Source organism: Parus major, chromosome 3 (assembly GCF_001522545.3).
Source record: "Parus major isolate Abel chromosome 3, Parus_major1.1, whole genome shotgun sequence".
Lineage (NCBI taxonomy): Eukaryota > Metazoa > Chordata > Aves > Passeriformes > Paridae > Parus > Parus major.
Window position 1 is genome coordinate 84,762,960 of NC_031770.1, and position 21,736 is coordinate 84,784,695.

Here is a 21,736-nt window from a genome sequence, read left to right on the forward strand (position 1 = left end):
TAGATTCTTTTTTCCCCCCTTCCTTTCCCCCATACTTCAAATTATTCATCCATTTTTTTTGATTGCTGTTTTTAGACTTAATGCGGTTTCGAGTGTTTAGATATTTTGACAAATATAATCATTCAATTCATGTTTAAACTGCCCTGTTTTTGTGATTTAAAATAGAAACTCTGGCAAAATCTAGGAGAGCAAATATGTTGCCTTTCAAAATGAGGTCACTTTTGTCCAAGTCGTAGAGATCTTTGTTTCTTGTAAGCAGTTTCTTGACTTGGCCAGTATCTGCTGAATGCAGAATATACTCACTGGCATTGATAAGCGTGTTAGTCTTGACCTTTGTGAGAGAAATTAAAGTAGTCTAATTCCTCAGACTTTGCTTAATTATAGGAACTGGGATTGGATTGGGAACTTACTTAATTCCACCCATACTTGATTTTTTTTGAATACTTTTAATAATTTGCATGATTTTTTCCTTAGTTTGCTTTTGTTAATGGAAGAAATACGCTGATGCTTAAAACTAGTCTTCTGAGTACACAGGTTGGTCTGTGTAAATGATGGCTTTGGTTTATCATCATCATGTTGTTGCAGTGGCTATCTGAGTCATGGTCTCCTTTCTTAATAGAAAAGAGGTGGAGAATATGTTGATATGTTTCCTGTGCTAAACTAGTATCAGTAGAAGATGGATGTGTTGTATTAACTGGAGATGATACATTCAGGACATTCATGTGTTTTTATAAATGAAAGAAAAGTTTATTTTTGTAATAATCAACTTTAAAAAAAAAAGTTGTGTTAGTGAAAACACTATTGATTGTTTCATTCAGTCCGTTTTAGAAACTGGAAATGTAATCCTTACCTTGGAATACCTGCCATTTTTAATAGCTGGTAACAAAACTAAGGAAAAGAAGTAAATGCTACTCTTTCCTGTCATCAGATAGAGCATCTTGACAAGTCATATTTATTTCAAAAGTAGGAACTAAAATTCTAAATACAGTTTCTCTTGTTTTTAAGGATATTAGACATGGGCAGAAATAGATGCAAACAACTTTAAGATAAAGATGGATCAAACACTGGCAGTTTGAATTTCCTTCTGTGGTACTAGAGTTTTATGTAAACCAGTGATCTGTAACTAAATGCAGACACTGATTTGTCTCCTCAATTAATTTTGTTCCATTTAAACTGATTTAATTCTAGCAGGTGTTTTTTCTTAAACAAAAAAAGCAATGACCTTTTAATGGTTGTGCTGATAGATAAGCTTATAGCAATCTGCTGTCTTATTGAATGCTCAGATGTTGGAGATATGATCTCTACTTACTGTTACTGTAAATTATTTTTTTCTTCCTGCGATGGTAAGAGAGACCCTGATCAAGCTATAACAGCTAATGTTCAGGCTTTATTGGGCAGTGTTTCCTGTAGATTGTTTTAAATGTTTGGTTTGGTCCAAAGGACAATTTCACTTCCTGGAGAAACAGAAGGCAGTTAAAATGCATCTTACAAAAAACAGATTCTTGTGTATTTATAGTTGATATATAATTTGTGGGGTTTTAGCATTGTTATCTGCTTTAATTCAGCAGAGCTTGTCTCTATTTACTCCTGATATGCAGGAGGTAAATATGTTTTATACTCAGATAAGGCTCATAATAGTGTAACTACATGAAACAGATTAGAAGACAAAAAACAATTACAGCAGCATACAGCTTATAATTCAAAGTACCTTTTTTTAGTTAAATATTTTACACAGAAGGTTTTTGTTTTGGTTAACTTAAAAAGCTTTTTAGGTAGACTTCTGGGGGCATCAAGCTTAAGGTATTTTTCTAGTCAAAAAGCTTTAGTTTTCAGTGTTCAATACAGTTGGGCAAAAATATAATTTGATGGCTGTTTTCAAGGGCTAATGACAGCTAAAGTGTTGGGTCAACAATTCAGTTGAGTATGAGGTAAAGCAAAGAAGTTAAATTATGTGATTAAGACTCTTGCAGCAGGGCTAATGAGGTTGAAAACTTGGTATAGGTTTAACTTAACAGGTTAATGGGATTTAATGTAAATGAGCAGTGACTCAGCTGCAAGCCTGAACTATGAGATCTGATAAACATTATCCTCTTTCTAGATTAAAAATCTAGTTTTTAAATATCACTCCCTTTAAATGTATAACTTGCTCTGGTTATTGGTTTCTCTTCCTTCATTGAGGAAATGAGCCTTGCCCAAGGCCTGTTGCATGCTAGGTACAGTCAATCTGCTAAGCCTTTTTCATAGAGCTGCACTGACTTGGAGCTACATGGGAACTGAGGGAAAAAAAAAATAAAAATCTCATTTCTAAGGCTTTGAAATGAGGTTTTACTGTCCTGACTCGATCTGTGCCATCTTCTGAAACAAACTTATTAGCTAGAAGTCAGAAAGTTCAGGACTTCAGACTTTATTTTTGCCTGAATAAAGACTAAATGTAGACATTACTCAAGCTGGAAAGAAGGCCCAAATACAAATGCCAAAACAGGAGCATAATCTGTTTTTCTTCTAGAGAAATGCAGGACATGTAAAGGGAAACCACAAGCAAGTTGCTCAGAACCCTCAACATCAGTAATTTTTTATGAACGGTTATGTGATGTAGGTTATCAATTCCAAATTCTTGTTCTAAATGAATTAATTTGAAAAATTGCAAAGTTCTTCCCATAAAGTAAGGATTTTAGTGAATACTTTCCATTTTCCTGTTGCTTTGTGAAGGGCCTTCCTAGTATTTTACCCTGAATCTATACCGAACACTTTTGAAGTCCTCTATAACCATAATTCCATATAGATAAGCACAGTGGTGCATGTCAGAGCTTAGAAAGCCCTGTTTGGCACCTGTAAACAATATGAGCAGCTAAGAGTGCTGTAAATATATTTTTGCAGTACGTTGTTCACTGACATGCAGGTGTAGATATGTCAATTCCCGGAATTATTTTTCCTAAAGGAGAAAGTTTTGATAAGAAAGAAAATAGTAGGTTATGCTGTCTGCTGCTTTCTTTGTAGAGTTTTGCATCTGTGTTCATCCCTAGAGTATTGCCTTTGATGTTTATCACTGGCTGTATCTTTATAATAAGAGTTGTTTGCTTCTAGTTACTTAAAAATAAGGTTTTCAAGGGAGACTCAGAATGAATTGCCACCTTAAACTTGAAGCTCTTCAAGAGGCAAAGGCGTGAAATAACCATTATGGCTTGTCTTTAAACTCATCTGGTCAGTGCTTGTAATTAACCTGAATTGTACACAATATTTCAAAGGATCTCTTCTTTCAACAAAACCACTTTCTGAACACTTTTTCCATCAGCAGGCTGATCCAGTGGTTTATTGCTTCCCTGTAGAAACTGGGCATTATCTCTTTGGAATTAAAGTGGCTTCAGATTTAGCTTTTGGCTAGTGCTGTACATTTCACTTTATACATGGACTTGTAATATTTTCCTCACTTGAGGGTACTTAATAAACATGAAAATCAAGTCATCCTTTAAACTTATGAAAAATGAGATTAACATGTTTAGCTCTTCAAATCCCATTAAATGTTTTTCACCTAGACTGTTAATACATGCAAATCTAGGCACCCTCGCAGATTCTCTGTAACCAAAGTCAAGTAGAAACCTTATAGCTGAGTGAAAGTTTGCATTATAATGCCATAACTGAGCTAGGATGAACTCCAAATCTAAAATGGCCTGAAAAGGACTGAAGCTCACTGAATGTCTAGGAGGAAGTAGTGAAAACTCTTGCTATGTTTAGCTAAAGTTTGTTTGTGCTTGGCTGTAAGATTCAGAACTTTCTACAGCTAAATCCTTCATTCATACATAAATGCAAATCCTGTTCATACGTGTCACTTTGTTCAAATTTGAATGCTGGGGAAATGTGACACCCAGATCACTCAATAGGACACTATTTTTATTATTTAGCATTTAGAAACTTTTTTCTTTCTCCTTTTGATACAGAATCTTGGAGGATCTTACTGGGAGCCTCCTTATGCTATAAAGCCTTGCTAGCTCTGATAGGACATGAAAATTCTCAAACCATTTAATGTAAACATTCATAATGTGTAATTATGATCAAGAAATTTTGTGACTGCTGCAGTTGTTCATGTACTGTAAAATAACTGCAAATCGCTATTGGTTATCCAGACTTGTAACTGTTGTTACAAAATCAGAACTGACTATTTGTTATAAAATCAGACTGATTCACATCAATTACATAATTTTTCTGTCTAGTTTTATATCAGATTGTGTTTGATTTGCAGATAGATCATGAGAAGTATCATACACAACTTACCTGTAGTTTGTAGCACTGAAAAAGGAGTTTGCTTTCTAAATAACTTGTCCCAAATAGCTTTTCCAAGCTCCTCATTAGTTCCTGGTTTCCAGGTTTCTGGCTTCTCCTTAGCCTGCTAAATATTTTCCTTTGTCAGGATTTGATTCCAAACCTACTGAGCAGCTTCTGTTGAATAAGGTAGCATTTTGGATTAGACTTTATCTGGCTAGACTTTTGGTCTCTACAGGTCTAATTTAGGTGCCATCTCATTACCACTTCCAGCTAAGCCAAAAAAAACCAACAAACCTGCACCAAAGCCAGACAACTGGGATGAAACAGCATGCAGCTTTTTTTGCTTGTATGTTTGACCTAGATTTTAGAAGATAGCTGCAAACTGTTGTTTAACATCTGAGTGATTTGATACTCATGCTTCTGTAGTGCACTGTAGTACTTCAAAGTGCTGTCAGCTTGAAGTGTTGGAAGCTTAGTGATTCACATCTCTAAGTGGGGAGTTATTGTAGCTACATACAACCAGTTGGGAAATATTTTCAGATCCCTGCTATATGTGAGTAGTATGTGTTCCAATATGCTTTTCAGTCTGATAAGGGATCAAAGGTTTAATTTTAATGCAAAGTTAACCTTGAAGCAAGTGGTGCTGAAGCTGTTTAATACTTGCTTTACTGTGAAAGCTGAATGAGTGATGAATTGAAATTTAAGCAATTTCTGGGAGATGTTAGCTGAGAGAAAGAACTGGTATGGGATGCCACAATCCAAAGTTGTAAAAGCTTTGTTTAGGAGACTAATTTTAGCTTGTGAAACCAGAGAAGTAGCAGCAATGGAGGGGCTGGATTGTCAAGTGCAAAGACAGGGTCAACAACTGAATGAAGCTACTATTAATTCAGTGTGTATATATGTCTCTGTGTGTGTGTGTGTATATATATATATATCACAGCAGAGAAGAATATGGAATAAATGGGGATATGCTCAAACAGTAGAAGCTTGTAAAAACTAATGAGTAAGGGGCAATTAAGAACATAGTTATTTTTTGCTGTTTAGCCAACAAGAAAAGAAAGAAATCCCGTATTTGTGGCCGGGAAAGCTGTTGGTGCCATTCCACTAATCTGTTTCCAGAGAAAGTTGGAAGTGATGTGTGAAATACAGCCTTTAACATAAACTTCTGTGGGCTTTGGAAGCACTTAAGTGACCTTAACATTATGAAATATTGATCAGAATGTTAGGTTGTGGGATGAAGGGTACAAAACTGGGACATTTTAATATACCTGTTAATATCTTCCTGTAGAGACTCCTGAAGCTTGCTTTGTGTCAACAATCTGATCTGTGACCAAAGCCATACCTAGAACCTTCAAGCAGCAGGTTTTTTTTGCAACACAGCTTTTGATTTGTTGGCAGCAAGACTGTATGAAATAAGTAATTTTGGATACATGAAGCTATGCCTTCAATACTTTTGGGGTCTGAAATTTTGCAGTGCTTAGATGTTCAAGCACAGTAAGGATGCAGCTTTTTCTTTGGAAGTAGTTTTGATTGTATTTTAGGTAAAACTAGGTTCTGCTTGAAACTGGTGACATAGACTTCATCTGTCTTTGGATAACATTCTCACTTTGGGGTTTTCCATCCAAAAATAACACTATTATTTATGTGTTGTCTCAATATCTACCTTCATGTAATGATTTTGAGCACACACAGGACCTAAGAGGTAGTCAGGTCCAACTCCCCAGCATGGGGCAAGTAGAGCAGGTTGTTCACATCCATCCAGCTGTGAATGTCTGAGGGACAGCCTACTTCGATATTTACCTATGCTGATTGCCTCTTCTACTATTTATTAGGTGTATTTCTTGCTGCAGCTCTGTCATCTGCTGTCCTGTTGTTATGCTGGTCTAGGAGGAATCTCATTTAATACTTTGTAAGCCTCCACTGGATAGCAGAGGCAGCAGTAAGACACACCTGCAAACACCTTTACTTCAAGCTGGAAAAACACACCTTCCTTTGTCTGCTGTATGCTCCAGGATGTTGCAGTGGTCCTCCACTAGATTTGCTTCATTAAGTCTGTGTGGCTTTTGTACTGGGTAGCCCAAAATGGCACCATTGCAGATGCAGTTTGTCACAGTGGAAGAACTAATCAGTTTCCTGGACTTTTGCTGTATTCCAGATAGTGAAGCCTGATATTCAGTTTTATTTCTGACTTAGATGAGCACTAGTAACTACAAAATCTGTTTGTCTGCTGGGAGATGAGGTTGCTTTCTGCACAGTTGCATTAGTTGCATGGCGTCACTTTGTTCCAGGTGCAGGGCTTCTGTCTCTGTTAAACCCTGAGGAGGGTTTCAAAGGGCTTGAAAAATAACCCTTTCCTAAATGTAGGAAAGGTAAATCAATCCTAAATCAACATCTAGGATGTTAGACCTCTGCTCTTTATTTCTCCCCAGTTTGATCTGTGAATTTACAGAGGGTATAATCTGTTTCATAGTCTAGTTGATTAATGAAGAGGTAAAACAAGTGTACAGTATTGACTTTCAGATAATGCCAATGTTTATAAATTACATTGTTCACAACAATTTTTAACCCTTCTCTAAGAAAATACTTCCTTCTACATGCTTTTGTGAAAGCTCACTGTGTTTTGAGGTACATAAAAGACTTTATCAGTAAGTTCTCATAATTTGGGTTTTCTGTGCACAAAATCATGTTTTAGCTTTAGTACTTGGCTTTGAACAGAATTACCATTGTAATTCATCATGAACTAGCTAATACACTTCCTGGAAGAAGCCTTAATTTGAAAATAGTAGATCAAGTGTAGCTGTTTCTTACCATAATGATAAACTTCATCAGTGAACTCAAAACAAAAAATAGTTGACTCTTCTGGTAGTAATGACTATTAGTATTTGTCATTCTTTATTTTAAGAATTGTTTTGTCTTGAATCCTGGCTGTTTGGCTTTGTGCCTTGGTCAGCACTACATATGTACATAGAGTAGGTTGTATTCTTTAAATGGTGACAGGTATCTATTGGACGCTTGGTAGCTTTCCATGTGTACTTTTGTTCCACATATCAAGATCCGTTTAATATTCACATTGATCATTCTGGATAACAAGTAGCTATCTTAATTCAGGCTATTCATTATAACGTATTCTAAATTGAGTCATCTGGAGGAATCAGTTGATGAAAAATGTCATGTTAGCCAATTAAGTAACATCAGTTCAGAAGCAATAGCTAAAATTTAGTTATCTGATCTTGTAACAAACATTGCATAGAAATATCCGCACAAGGTCAAGCTATTCCAAAATATTTATCATCATCTATTTAATCTAATTGTTATAAAGAGCCACCTGAAAGTCTTTTAGTTGTTTTTTTTTTTTTAATTCAAGCGACCAGCTGGAGAGCTGCAGATGGTATTGACAATATTACCTGCAATTAAGAAGCATCTTCACTGGTGTCTTTTACTTAGATGGCTGCTAAAAGTGTTTATACACTTATTACTATATAAGTAGTGTATCACTCAAAAGTTTAGAAAGCAGGAAATCTTTACTTCAACTGGGGAATGTTTCCAAACCTGGGGTCTGAACTGAGGGACAAATAGGCAGTTTCTGGGTTGCTTACTTTCTCTAGTGTTCAGCATGTTTGCACACCAATTTCTGCTCTGAAATGGGCTTTATGTGGGGTTTAAATCATGGTAAGCATAGTATAAGAAACCGAACAAACCAACCAGAAAACATTTTAGCATGAACTCAGTGTGTGCACCTCTTTGCATTTGAGAGGTTCATGAACTGGCTTGCATGTCCTGCTGGCTGTCCTCTAGCATAATCCTTTGAATGGCACAGGTTCAGTGTCCTATACAAGCCTTTATACTCTCTTGTCTGCATGTTGAAAATTCTTTGGAAATTTGATTCTTAATTTTAAAATCTGCCAGTTAGAAATGAAGAGAAATACAACCATATCGGAAAATACTACTTCAGTATTCATGTTGTTAAAAGGAGTAAGGTTTAACCAGTACTGTCAGGTTTTGTGTAAAAATAAAGTTTCTTTTATTGGGGTTGCAAAAGGCCCAGTGTATGTTGGGTGTTTTATTGCGTACATGACTCTTAGATTTTTTACAAAGCTTATGTAATCCTGGTAGAGACACTGGTTTTTGTAGTCCTGAAATGTGTGTTTTAATCCAGAATCTGCTTTGTATGGCTGTGGTTAATAGAAAATGGCAAATGAGCTCCCTTTTGGAGAGATTCTAGTTAATAATTGACGTATCTGCATGAGAAATTGTTCCCAGTAGTAACTGGGTTTCCTATGGAACTTGTAGCTTCATGTTACCTGTCACAGTCACTCTCCCATAACAAGAAGTGTTCCTTTTGTGTACCTTCTTGGTACAGGAGAATAAATTAGATGTAATAGAGTGTAATCATTCTGCAGAGCTAAACACTCTCCATAACTGCTAAAATATTATCTTTCTATATGGTATTTAACTGATTTTTTTCTGTTGTCGTTCTGTGTTAATCACTGCTGTTTCCTTTCAATTTAGATCAGTGTATTGTCACTCGGACATACCTCTTTCTTCATAAATTTTGGTTCTTCAGTGCAGCCTATTACTTTGGGAACTGGGCATTCATTGCAGTAAGTACTTCGATTTTGGAGACCTCTGAATCAAGTTGGATAATTTATAGTAGTTGTCATTGCATCATTTGCATCAACACACTACAATTTGTTTTACTTATATTGGCTTTATGTGCCCCTGAACTGAATAATAATAACACTTTCTACTTTAAATTTGCAGGTCTTTTTAATTGGATTAATTGTTTCATGTTGCAAAGGCAAGAAATCAGTCATTGAAGGTGAAGTAGATGATGACGATTCAGATATGAGTGATGATGAAGTGTCTGTTTATTACCATTGACAGCCTTTTGCCTTCAAGATGAAAAAATGCAAAATTATATTGCAAGTCATGCCCACATGGAACTCTTATCCAGATAAGCATCTTTGCACCTGTAAAAATAAAAGAAATTAGTGTACTCACCTAAAGGGATAAAAAACCTGAATATCACTTTGAGTATCACTGTTAAATGAGGACAAATGTTGAAGCTGGCGTTGAATGATATATAGAACATATTTTATGATTAAACATATATGTAACCTTCTGATATATAATTTGATGAACTGGTGTAACTATTTCATAACTCAGTGCTTTTCTGTTAACTTGGGTTTTTTAAAATATGTCCATGCTTGACTTGTAGGACTTTTTTATTCATAAATACAGCTAGCTAAAATCCTGCAAAACAGTGCAAATATTGCAAGAAAGATTTAGATGAAGTTTACAGTCTAAGAAGAGCTTGATTTAACTTCTGCATTAGTTTTTCTGGGATTTCTATATAAAACTATAGTTAACAAGAGGCTGTCAAAGTATGCCAAAAATCTTACTTAAATTGTGAGTCTCCAGTCTGTGAAAAATAAGTCATTTTCATGCTGTGATCTCCACTGAGTTACCATGCAAATCCTCAGATAACTGTGAGGTGGCTTTTGCTCTTTCAAAGGAAATCATAGTGTATAATGCAATATTCAGCACTGTTGCAGTGTTTTAGTATGGTTCAGTTCTGAAACTTCCAGGTGCCTGTTCTAGTCATAACCAATGGAATAATTAAGATGTGATTAATTTTTAACTTATTTTTTCTCTTTAATGCAAATTGTCTAGCTTGAAGTTCTTTCAATATTTAATGTAAATGTTAATTTGTTTACAAACAATATGTTTATATAAACACAGTTCAGAAATATTTTTGTCATTCGTGTTGTCTTTGTAAATTAATCCTATTTTAGCTATATAGTTACTGAGCTATATTTCTAAGGATGAAAAAAATCTTCATATATCCTTTGACAGACTCGGAAAGAGAAAATGTTTACAAGGACAGGTTTTTAAGCTTCTAGTGCTGCCTGAGGGGACATTATAGTCTATGCAAGCACATGGAAAGGTGGATAGGTAGTCTTTTTTATCAGACTAATTGTTAAATAGCTATTAGAATGTAGGGTATTATGTCCGGCTTTCATGTTTGCAAACACTAAAGTTATTTCAAGTACAATCTGCCTCTTTCTACAGTATTTCAGAACAGCAGGCTCTCAGGAACTTCTGAATTCTAATTTAGTTTCAGTATTGGAGGAGATCTTAGGCAAGTTGTGTATTTAGTGCAGGAGCACAGGGAACTGATGTTTGGACTAGAAGAACATAAAAACCTGACGTCTTTCAACAAGCCTTCTGTGCCAACTGCTCCAGTAATAAAAATGTTGATGTGGCAATATGGAAGAATCACACACAGTGTAAGCTGAGTTGGAAGGGACCCCACATGGATCATAGAGTCCATCTCCTATGTTGTAGGTGGATCATAAGCTGCAAATACGCAGTCAGGTCTGCTCAATTAATATCAAACAATCAGTTTGCTACCAATGTGACATTTGAAACGACAGAAATGTATTCTAACACTGAGAGCAGGTACTGAAGTTTGACTAGGCAGTCTGAGCTATCTAACTAGAATTAGCTGAATATTATTTAAACATGAAAACTGGGGAAACTTGCAAGGAATTATAAGAAGTTCAAGTAATTCAAACAGAAGGTGGAATGTGATGTTGACTGTCTGGAAGCTGCATCCAGAGCATAGCAAGAACTTGAATTATACTTATTTGTAGATGCCCTGGTGGAAAACTTACATGAGCTAATTTGAATAAAGTTAACTGCTCAGATGTCCTAATTTCTTTGTGGGTTTTATTCATTTTTCATCTTCAGTTCTAACCAAAAGTTGTCACTTCCTTCTTACAGCTTTGTTTGCAATACAGCTTTGCAGAGTTATATTCATTCTGCCCTAACTTTACTCTGGGGGGATCTGCTTGTCTGGGGAAGATTGTTGGGAAGGTGTTGTTTTTGTGCCGTGTAGCTGCTCTGTGCTATGTGCAAGCCTAGGGGATCACTGGCCAAGATGCCTGGCCAGTGCCTAGGTACAGTTTGTTACAGGTCTCTTCTGTTTCTAGCATTTCCATAATTTCCAAGAATTTCTTCCCAATCCAGTTCTGTTTCTTGTCTAAATAGTCTGTTTTCAGTAATACGACAATCTGTCTTTGAAATGGTGACTTTTTTTAATTGGAGGACTCAGTAAGTACCAGGTTTTTTTAATCCAGGTATTAATCAGATTTATAAGCAGCCCATTGTTAATTGCAGCTATCAAGAAGCAGGCTTCTCTAGGAGAGTTCAAAAGTTCCTTCAGACATCTGCTGTCACCCTCTGTCACAGAAGAAGTAAATAGCTGCCAGCATTCATAATCGGAATTATTCGTCACCTGCCACATCCTCACTAAAATTTTTCAGGAGTTCAATGAACCATTTGACTGACAAGGTTTCAAAAGACTTTCCAAGCACTAATGTAATTGTAATGAATGTACACTCAAGAATTCATCTCTAAATATTTCATGTGATGGAAACTTGACTTTTTTAGCTGTACTACGCCTTTAAAATGAACTAGAGGTGTTTTTGACGTTTACTGTGTGAACTCTGACTGTTTTTCTACATCCATTATCACCCAGTCAAGAAACCTAGCAGTGAAGTTTAAGACAGCCGTGACTTGAAGTACTTGGCTTTGATCAATACTTGCAGGAACTTGCAAGGAACAGAGCTTCCAGTATATTTTTGTCCTAGTTGCCTCTTGTGAAGTCTTAAATACTTGCAGTTAGAACAATTAAATACTTTTCATCCACAAAGTTATAGTGCTGCTATAGCATCGCATTTCACTCCGTTAAATATGAAATGATAGTTCAGTTTTCTGCAGTTTTGGGAAGAAATTTGAACTTGCCAGTCATGTTACAATAGTGTTCTACCTTGCAAGCAAACATTTAGCATCTTTTAATTGAGTCTTCTGATATCTGTTTTCTGGACTAAAGTCCCTAAAAGGAATCAGAATTGTTTCACAGCTTTCTTTAAATGTGCGATATTTCAAAACTGTCTCTGAAGCATGAGCTTTCAAAACTTCTGTAGTGCTATTGTCAGACCTGCCTTAAGTTACCTTTGTTGCTGTGCTTCTCAGGTTAGCTTCTACCATGTTGGAGGTGCATGAACATTTGGAGAGCCTTCAATCTTGCTGACATGTCAAATAAACCAAGATCACTAGGAAAATGTTGGATTGAATTCAGCAACATGTGCCAAATAGCTCCTCATTTTACTGCTTGGACTACAGTGATTGGTAGTTCATCCAGCATTCCTGGTCATAAGTGTGATAAAGTCTGTAATAGTTTGCTTGGTCCTTATCTGAAGCTGAGGGTGTGCTGTAGATTTCCTGCTGATTGTCAGAAACAAGTGAAAAGCATTTCCTGGTAAAGATGAAATATCTGCGAACTTTTTGTATTTTCTGCTTTAATTTCAGGAAAATGATTGCAGGGTAGGCTTGAGATTTTTGCACTGAAAATTGTAATCTACTTCTGTGTAGACTGTACCTGTACAAGAGCTGTGCTGCAAAGGATGGTAATTGCATGCTCAGAAAATGTGATTATTTAAGCTGAACGCTAATGAACCTTTTCAATGCTTATGATTTGCTTCTGAATAATCAGTGTAGGCATAACTATGCAGTTTCTTTGAGATGTCTTCTTCTGCTTAGAAACTGTATTTCTTGGGTTTTCAGGTGTTATTTGGCTTTGTCAACACAAGTTTGAGTTGGACAATTTAAGCTGGCCTACAACAGTTTTGAAAAGCATTACCCCCTTGTAGAAACTATTATATGGTTTGTCCTAAAATAATGCTGAGTGCTGTTATGTGTAGTAGAGGTACAGTTGAAGTGTGTAAGGTAACTGATGAAGTGTTGAAGGTAACTTTTTTCCAGGAAGTAAGCAGATATTCAGCCCTTATGACTGCACTTATACAGTTCTGGGCATGGGTAGGGAAATAAAGCCTTGCTTCTGAGATAAAGCAAAGGAAAAAATATTTATCCCTTTATAAAATCATCAGAATAATTTATAAAACTTAGGCTGTAACATTTTTTGGGATCTTAGGTTAAAGATTATAGTTCATGTAAAAAATGCTTCTTTACGTTAGTGTAGATCTGTTCTCTTGTGACCTTCTGCAAGGTCATTTTTCTTGCAGATAAAGCAAAGAAATGAAATTGAGAATCACTATCTCTTCTCCTGCAAATGTGTATTTTGAATGTACTTCTAAAAAGAAATAATAGCCTTGTTTTGATTGTGGCAAGATATGATTTTCTATTAATACTCTAAACCAAATTCTGCTTCTAAATTAAGACACTTGCCAGTTCTGGATAATTAAATGGATCAGAAATTCTTCGGCTTTAGTGGGATGTGGTTGTTACAAAAATTATCTGGAAGTTGGCCTATTTTTAACTTCCTTCTATTCAGAGAGGTTGCATGAGTGATAGCACTTCAGTCAAATTTATAGCTATAACGAGGGTTATTTCTTTTAAATAAACAGACAGTTTAAGCACATTTAAGGAGCTGTATTTATAGCTTTCTTCCAGATTTACCTCTAGAATTGTGATGTATTTAGGGGGTCAGATGGAAGAATTTTAGTTTATAGAGGGCTGGTAATAGTGGTAAGCCACAGATGTGGTAAGTTTGATGATCCTCCTGTATTGATGTTAAGTCCTTATTTTGTAGGTTATAAACATTTGTGTTTTTTCACAAAGAAAATAATGCAGGTTCCCTATAAAACAAGCTTAATTTTTTGTTTATTTTTGCAGGACGGTTTCAAAATCCTTACTATGAGAATCCAAAAGTCTTGCTTAAAAATGGAGTTTATGGGGCATTCAAAGTAAATGTGAAGCTGAACAAGTGTGTAGTTCCTACTGAAATTCCAGTCTTGGACATGGTGCTTTTCACCAGAATGTGTGGAACTTCCTGCAAGGAAGTAAAATATAGATTGAGTAAATATTTTTGCTTCTGCTGAGCTCATGACATTATCACTTTTAAGTGTATTTCTTCAACCAAGAGAACCTCAGAGTCAGGACAGCAAGGACTTGGTGTGAAAGTCTATATTTCTCACACACATTAGCCCCCTCCCAAACTTTCAGCCTATGACTTATCATTGTATTAGGCTTTTAAAGGAGTGTCCTGGGACTAAAATATTTGATTCTGACACTTAGTATATAATTTAAAGGTACCATTTACATCCTAAGTTCAGAATTATAGAACCATTTAGAAAACTTGGAGGAGACTATGATTATCAGTTCCAACACTGCCAAGTCCACTTGGTAAACCATGTCCCTAAGCACCACATCTGCATGTTTTTGTATTCTGAGTTTTACTTAATCTCCTTTCAACTTTTAAGTTAGGAAAGTGCAAATCTACATCCTTGTTATCTGCTACCTTTACAATATTTCCAAATAAAAATGCTGTTAACAGGTATACCTGATTTGCATGGAATGTTCTCTTGGAATGGGCTAATGAAGAAGACTTCAGTTTATGGTACAGAAAAGTGTTCTGCTCTGTCTTGAGGTGCAAAGTCTTCAATATGGAACAGCACTTTTTTTTTTTAACTTGGAAGTTAATTTCGTAACAATGGACAGATCTTTGTAGTGCATGGAAGAAAAATCATAACTGGAAAATATGAACTCCAGAAGAATCCTCATTTTCCCAGATATGAGACAGCTACCTTTTTATTTCAGAAATTTGTATCAAAGACCTGGTATTTTTATTAATTTCCTTGTCTAGAAAGATAATGCCTTTTAAGTTGTACAGAGACTGGTACTAGGATTATTCTAGGGTATGATTTTACAAAATGTTGGGTGGAGCTCCTCCTGAAAACCTCAAAGGTTTCAGATCCTAGGGAATTTGGAGCATGCTGCTTTGTGCTTGAAATATGTAGGGAAAATGTAGACCCAACCGTTTTCCTTTCCATTTATGAAGAAATTAAATATATTAAAAAACATGCTTTTAATGAAGGGGGTGGATAATGCTGTCAGTTTTAGATATTTGAAATCACATTTGTGAAAAATTAATACTTGACTAATTCAGTCATCGTAGAACAGGTTTCAGACTTACCTGGTCTTGTCCCTGGATCTGAGAGGCAGCAGAAGGGTTCTGTCAGAATTGATCATAGATCCATTGTAATCTTTCCTGAGCTATCTTTGAGCATAGAGTTAAGAGACCTAATAATAGAGAATAGTTTTTTTTTGTGGAGACTGTTTTTAATCTTTGACTCTTAGTCCTCTGCCATTCAGAGCTTGTCCAAATGGTACCTGACAATATTCTGGAAGGGGCTGACAGCTCTAGGAAGCAATTGTTCATAGAAAAGACAAAGGTTAAGAGAAAAGACTCTTATATGTGCTAGAACCACAGAACTTAAAGCTTGCACCACAGAGGTCCACTCTTCAGATGGTCTGGTATCTAACAGCTCAATGCTGCTTCACTCTAGGCTGATTTGCCTTGTGGGGAGTGTTAATGCTGCAGGGTGGTGTAAGCAAAGCTGAGTGCTGAGAAAGGAGTGGCTGTTTACAGGAGTGCAGGACCTAAATCTGATCTGTGGTTTTCTAAATTTTCATCTTATTAAAAGGCTTTCATTGCTGACAAAGTATCTGATTTGTCTAGTCCATCACTGGATAGGTGATACAGTGGAAGTTGTCCCTGCTCATTGCAAAGGAGATAAGACTAGATGACCTTTAAGTTCTCCTCTAACCCAAACCATTCTGTGATTTTCTTCATGGAATCATAGAATCATGTTCTTGATGAGTTAGATCTCAAGAGCTGTATCACCTATTTTGGAATATGGCAAAGAGGAACATTTGGTAGCAGCTGAGTGGGTGCTGATGCTGGATGATTAGACCTTGCACTTTAGTTCTTTCACATTCATAGCAAAGGTAGATTAGAACGTGGGCAGAATTTAGTCTGTGCAAGTTCTGGCTGCAAACAGCCATTTAATTTGAGCAAACTTATTCCAGGTATTTTTAAAACATAGTTCATGGTTTGGGTTATCAAATTTACTGAGATAATCTGTAGTTAACGTGCCTTGTATATTCAGACATGTCCTCTGCAGATGTGCCTAATATCTGACATGTTTGAAGTACAGATAGTACACTCTACTTTCAGTACTGCTAGATCATGACAGTGTCCTCAGTTTGGGTGAAACAAACTTTTGTTTTCACACCTGGAAAAGAATCCTCATCACTGTGCTCTGAGGGAGAACTTCGTCCCTTCTGTTGACTTGGATATATTGCAGACTTTTAAACATCTCTTGACATCAGAAAGGAAGCTTCTATAACCAATTGCTCTGTGGTGTATCCACAAGGCAAGGGGGGTGGTGGTGGTCTGACCAGAGAGTGGTGCACCTGGCTGGCAGCAAATTATAATTTTTCTGGTCTTGGAGGCATTCCGAGAGTAGCTGGATTGGTCCTAGATTGGAAAAATCTGTGTTGTAACACTCCAACCTAAAAGTGCATTCATTACTCATCCTGCTTTGTTCTCCTACTGAGCAAAAGGTTTTCCCTGCTGTGGAGTCCGTGCTACCATGTGATGTGTGTGGAACCAGCCCTGATGCGCATGGCTTGCTGAGCAGACAAATGGTGCCAGTTCCAAGTGGTAACAGTAGAAATCCATATCCTACCAACAGGAGTCCTGTCTTCTGGAGATGAAGTTATGTCTATTTTTTGTTTCAGAAAAAGCTCAAGATCAGCATCCTGACAAGCTGGCATCCTCCTACAGTGGAGCAAGGAGCCGTTTTAATGCTTTTCAACTGTTTCCACAGATTTCCGGTGCCACTGTAGAAATCATGTGAGGATGGTTCTGTCTCATCCTCTTAGCTGTATGTGAACAGGCCCTGTTTTGACAGGCTTGCTGGATGTGTGTTCACAGTTCCCAGTAAGGCTCCCAGGTCCCATGCCAAAGACACAGTGATAAGTACGTCATTCAGATTTGGCAAATCTATCTGGGCTGGATAAATAATGTGGAGAAGGGCTGCTCTTCATGCATGTGAATTTCTGTCTTAAGGAATGTACTGAAATAGAAATGTTTTCATATTAGTGTACTCTTTTAGGCCAGTGCCTGAAAAATCTTTGTAGCAGCAACTCTTGAGCTGTCTGATAGGATGGGGATGTTTTGAATTGAAGAGCTCATCTCATAAAAAAACGTAGCCTCTCACTCCTGATAGTGTTACTTTTAATCTTACTCTGTGTGTTTCTGACTGGCCTTATTTAGATTTACCTGTTCTAGTTAAATTGAATATAGGACTGCACTTGCTAATCTCCAATAACAAATTTTTAAGCTTTTTCATTTAAGATTTTCCATTTGTTTTTCAGCCTATATTTTAAAATGCTTTTTCAGGACTCTAACCCAGTCCTGTGGGAAAATAATCTTTAAATACCCTGAGGAATCCACTCATTTTATGTAATAACATTGCAAAATTTGTCCTCAAGAAGTGTTGGAGCTCCATTTAAATAATCTGATTGTGTAGTTGAATTCTCTTAAGTCATGATCCTCTCATGGATAAAAGAAACTGTATGTTCTGGCTGTACCTGGTGCCCTATTGTTGCTCTCTGTGTATTGTTTGGACTCTTTCCAAAACCACTTCTGGTGAGTCTTTTGCAGATCCTGAGCTCTTTAACTGCAAAGATTATGCTGCTAGTTGACAGATGTACTTTTTTTAATTTCCCTTACATTTCATCACAGCTCATACAGCATAATTATTTTTTGAAATATGCCAGTACTCCTAAATCTGTAGTGCTCCTGTGTGAGTTTTATAACATTGCAGTTACAAAACTTTACGTGTTGGCCTTGGCTGTTAAATTGCATGAGAGCTGTTCTCTGTGCTGTAATGGATTCAGCTAGCTGCTCTTGTTCCCGCTGTGCTGAAGAGGATCCTGCTCTGTAGTCACCTACAGTGGCAGCCATCAATATGAAGGAAAAAATAAAAACTCTCTAATGTGCTTCACTCAGGAGTTTGTCAGATTCTCTCTGAAATTGTCCAGTGCCAGCAAGCCATAGCCAGTTTTTAACTATCCTTAAGGCACTTCTAGTTCTTTGCTGTAGAGTTGCTCTCTTCCAAAAGCAAGTAATGAGTCATATTGTTTGAATTTTGTGTTCATGTGGTTAGTTCTTAGTTATAAAAAATGCTCTTACACAGCAATGAAGTTTAATTTTAAAAAGTTCCTAGGGTGGAAATGGTTGTGCCAAAGTATTAAAGTAACTTTAGTCATGTCTCATCTTGCCCCAGAGATAGGAATGTGGAACATAATTTTCATAATGTGGACACTTCTGTAACATTAATAAAATGTGTAGCTTGGTGTAGCATGTAGTTTAGTGTAAATTATGTTGTATTTATACAGAAGTTTCAGCAGTGACAGTTATAAAAAACAGAGGGAGTTCTCACTCCTGAATCAATTTTTTAACTAGTGACATACAAAAGTATATATGCAGTAGTGAAATAGTGCCTATTTGTATTAAGAATAATCCTACACTGTCCCTTAGGTAAAGAAGCAATAGGATAAGTATGAAACTGAGTCATGCTGACCTGCTTTTTAGTAGCTTTCTGACGAAATGGACCCTCTCTGCATATTCCTGCAGCCTGTAGTTCTTGCTTAATCTGTTTGTGAGCTCACTCAGTTTGCTACTGTAATAGCAAAACTAAACAGCAGCTAGAGAGTGGAAAGGAGGGAGAACTACAGCATGAGTAGAGTGGGGTGATGATCTGGGGAAACAATAGTGACTGACCTCAGGATAGCCAGCAACTGATCACATTGTAAGGCTCTTGAAGAAAGATTTTCCATCTGTGTAAGAGTCCAGAAAGACAACTGTAACAACTAAGGTGCTTTACCAAAAAAAGAGAAATGTCCATGTTAGGACTGCAGACTTGGATATTAAGGTGGATGTGATGCTGTCTTAGCCACACAGGACCAGGTCAGTTGTCTAGCTAAGGGACACCTATGTCCTAGGGAAGTCTGGTTGCCAATGGCCTCTTTTCTTGTCCCTTCTCTTTCTCTACCTCTGCCTGTCCTCATGCCATCATCTTACATGATTTGTACTTCTGTACTGCTAATATATGGTGTCTTTTTGGCTTCTTACTTTTTTTTCTTTTTTTTAATCTTTTTTTAATGTTTTGCCATACCATGAGTTGAAATCAAAGTGGTCTAAATAGCATTTAAATTATATTTTTCACCCAAAGATGCAGCAGATCTCTGCAGCCCAGATCCCCTCCATGTTGTTCAGGTATCCACAGAGCAACAGACTTGCATGGACTAGGGACCAGCTGTCACTTGCAGAAGATAGAAACCAAGTTTTTTTGACAGGTCACCACAAAGGGGTTTTTGTTGAGTTGTGCTGAAGCATTGCAGTGCACACATGATTCTTGAGGATCCACAAGGAATTGATGAGATAGATGAGCTGACTGACTTGTCATCGCCTGACAGTTCCTTAGAATGCAAGTGTAATGATCAGGACTCATTATGGAGTAAATCAGGCTCAATTACATGCCTAAAGGGGAGCTCAGAATCATCTCTGAAACAAAACTAAAAGGGAAGGGCTTTAATTACAGTTAAAGATAATCCTGTGAACATCAGAAAAGAGGGAAGAACTCCTCTGTGACTCAGGCATCTCAACAACGTGTGTTGCCTGAGGCCATCAGAGGATTTACTACATTTTTGTTGCGCCAGTCTTCACTGAAAGGGTCAGTTAGCTGACTTCTCTATGTTGGTGGCTGAAAGATTTAGTCCAGTGATGGAAAGGTAAAATTCAGCTTTGTATAAAGATGTATAAAAACTTACTTCAGTAAGGTATTACCAGTTGGGTTAAGCATGTTGAACTTGGTCCTACAATAGAGCAGATTGCTCTGCTGCTGCCTGCCCAAAACCAGTCCCACCCCCTCCCAAAAAAAAGGCTGATGAGATGTCAGACTCTTTGAGCTCTTTTGGGTAAGTCAGTGATGATGTGTCGCAACACTGAAAAAAAGAGCAAGTGTTTCTTTCATTTGTAGAGCTGAAAGTAGTATTCAGAAAAAGCCAGCCCCATCATCTTCCAAGAAAAAACAATTGAATAGTTGGTAGGTCCCTGTAAGCTTGCCGCAGATAAGGAATGATTGCCATAGATTTACTGAAATCAGTTTTCTACCCTGAGAAAGGTATGGGCATTGTGGGCTGGGAAAGACATTTTCACTCTCCTCATAGCATTTTGATAAGCAATCTCGAGAAACCTCCTAGAGCCTAAATGCAGAAGTGATTGGAGAACTGCACTCAAAAGGTGTTAACTGATCATTAATAAACCCAGAAAAATGTGTTAGGTAAGGTATTTCCATCTTCCCTGTATTCAGTGTTTCACTATAATAACATGGTTGGACCAGGACAATGAAATGTAGAATAGGTTTAATAAACCTGCAGATAGTTTGAGGAGAATGCAAGCACTGTAGAATAAAAGAATGAATTTTTAAGAGTTCTGAGAAATTACAGGAATAGTTGATGTGACCAGACAGAGACAAAATAAAGAACAAATGTCTACTAGGTCTAGCTGAAAAATTCCTCTGAAAATTACTGTGCATGAACAAGTACAGTTTGTGACTGTGGTTTTTTTCACCCCTCAACAAATTTATGGGAACACATAAATGGGTAGCTGACCTTCAAGAACTGTGAAATCATTTTTCCACTTAAAAATGTTTAGACTTGACCAGGAGGAATGCATCCTGCGGCTCGGGGTATGTGGCCTTTAAGAAGCCTGAGAGCAAATCAGATAAAATTCTTGGGAGGGTAACAGGAATGATTAGGTGTCAACACATGACTTGGAGGCACGGGCTGGATGAACTTCTAGAATAACTGTTCAATAGCAAGAACTGTGAACTTTTGGAACTTGTTGTTTAGGAAAGTTATGGAGTCTGTCATGGATGATCTATGCTTAACCTGTTCTTACACTTTTTTTTAGAAAGAAGGTGCCTGTCTCAAGGCACTGCAAAATCCTGCATTATGCTTCCGAATGCTTATGCTGCTAAAGACAGGCTTGCAAACATGCTAGCACACATTAGAGCCCATATCTCTAATTAACATCTGTCTTGTGAAAGTCTCTTCATGATCAATGCTTTCTAACCTGCTGTTCAAGATTTCCTTGTAGTCTCTCTGTTACTCCTTACAGGTGAGAGTATAAAGGTGTATTGGTTTGGCAGGGTCTGGTTTTAGGTAGCAGGAGGCCACAAAGTTGGCTCCTGTGGGAAGCTGCTGGAAGCTTCCACCATGTGCAGCAGGGCCAAGCCCTGACGGCTCTGAGGATGGATGGGCTGCTGGCCAAAACTGGGCCAATGAGTGAGGCTGGTAATGCCTCTGTGATGACATATTTAAGAAGACAATCAAAACAAAAGTCACAGGTTTTACTTCTAATCAGAGAAGAGGAGGAGGTGAGAGCATGTGAGGGAAGCAACATGGAGACACCAAGGTCAGTGGAGAAGGAGGGGCAGGAGGTGCTCCAGGCTCCAGAGCTGGGATTCTTCTGCAGGCCCTGGTGAAGCAGCTGTGCCCTGCAGCCCCTGGGGATCCACGGGGGATGCAGAGATCC

General features: G+C 37.3%; 1 protein-coding gene across 2 annotated transcripts in view; it reads left to right on the plus strand.

Annotated features, from left to right (window-relative positions):
• The window catches only part of LMBRD1 (LMBR1 domain containing 1), a 69,232-nt gene extending 58,254 nt beyond the window's left edge, over positions 1–10,978 (plus strand). For both annotated transcript variants that reach the window (XM_015622593.1, XM_015622594.1), the window contains exons 15-16: positions 8,770–8,861; positions 9,022–10,978. In XM_015622593.1, the coding sequence (XP_015478079.1) occupies positions 8,770–8,861; positions 9,022–9,141 (212 nt within the window). In that variant the 3' untranslated portion in view covers positions 9,142–10,978. The remainder of the gene's footprint in view (positions 1–8,769; positions 8,862–9,021) is intronic.
• The last annotated feature ends 10,758 nt before the right edge of the window (positions 10,979–21,736 follow it).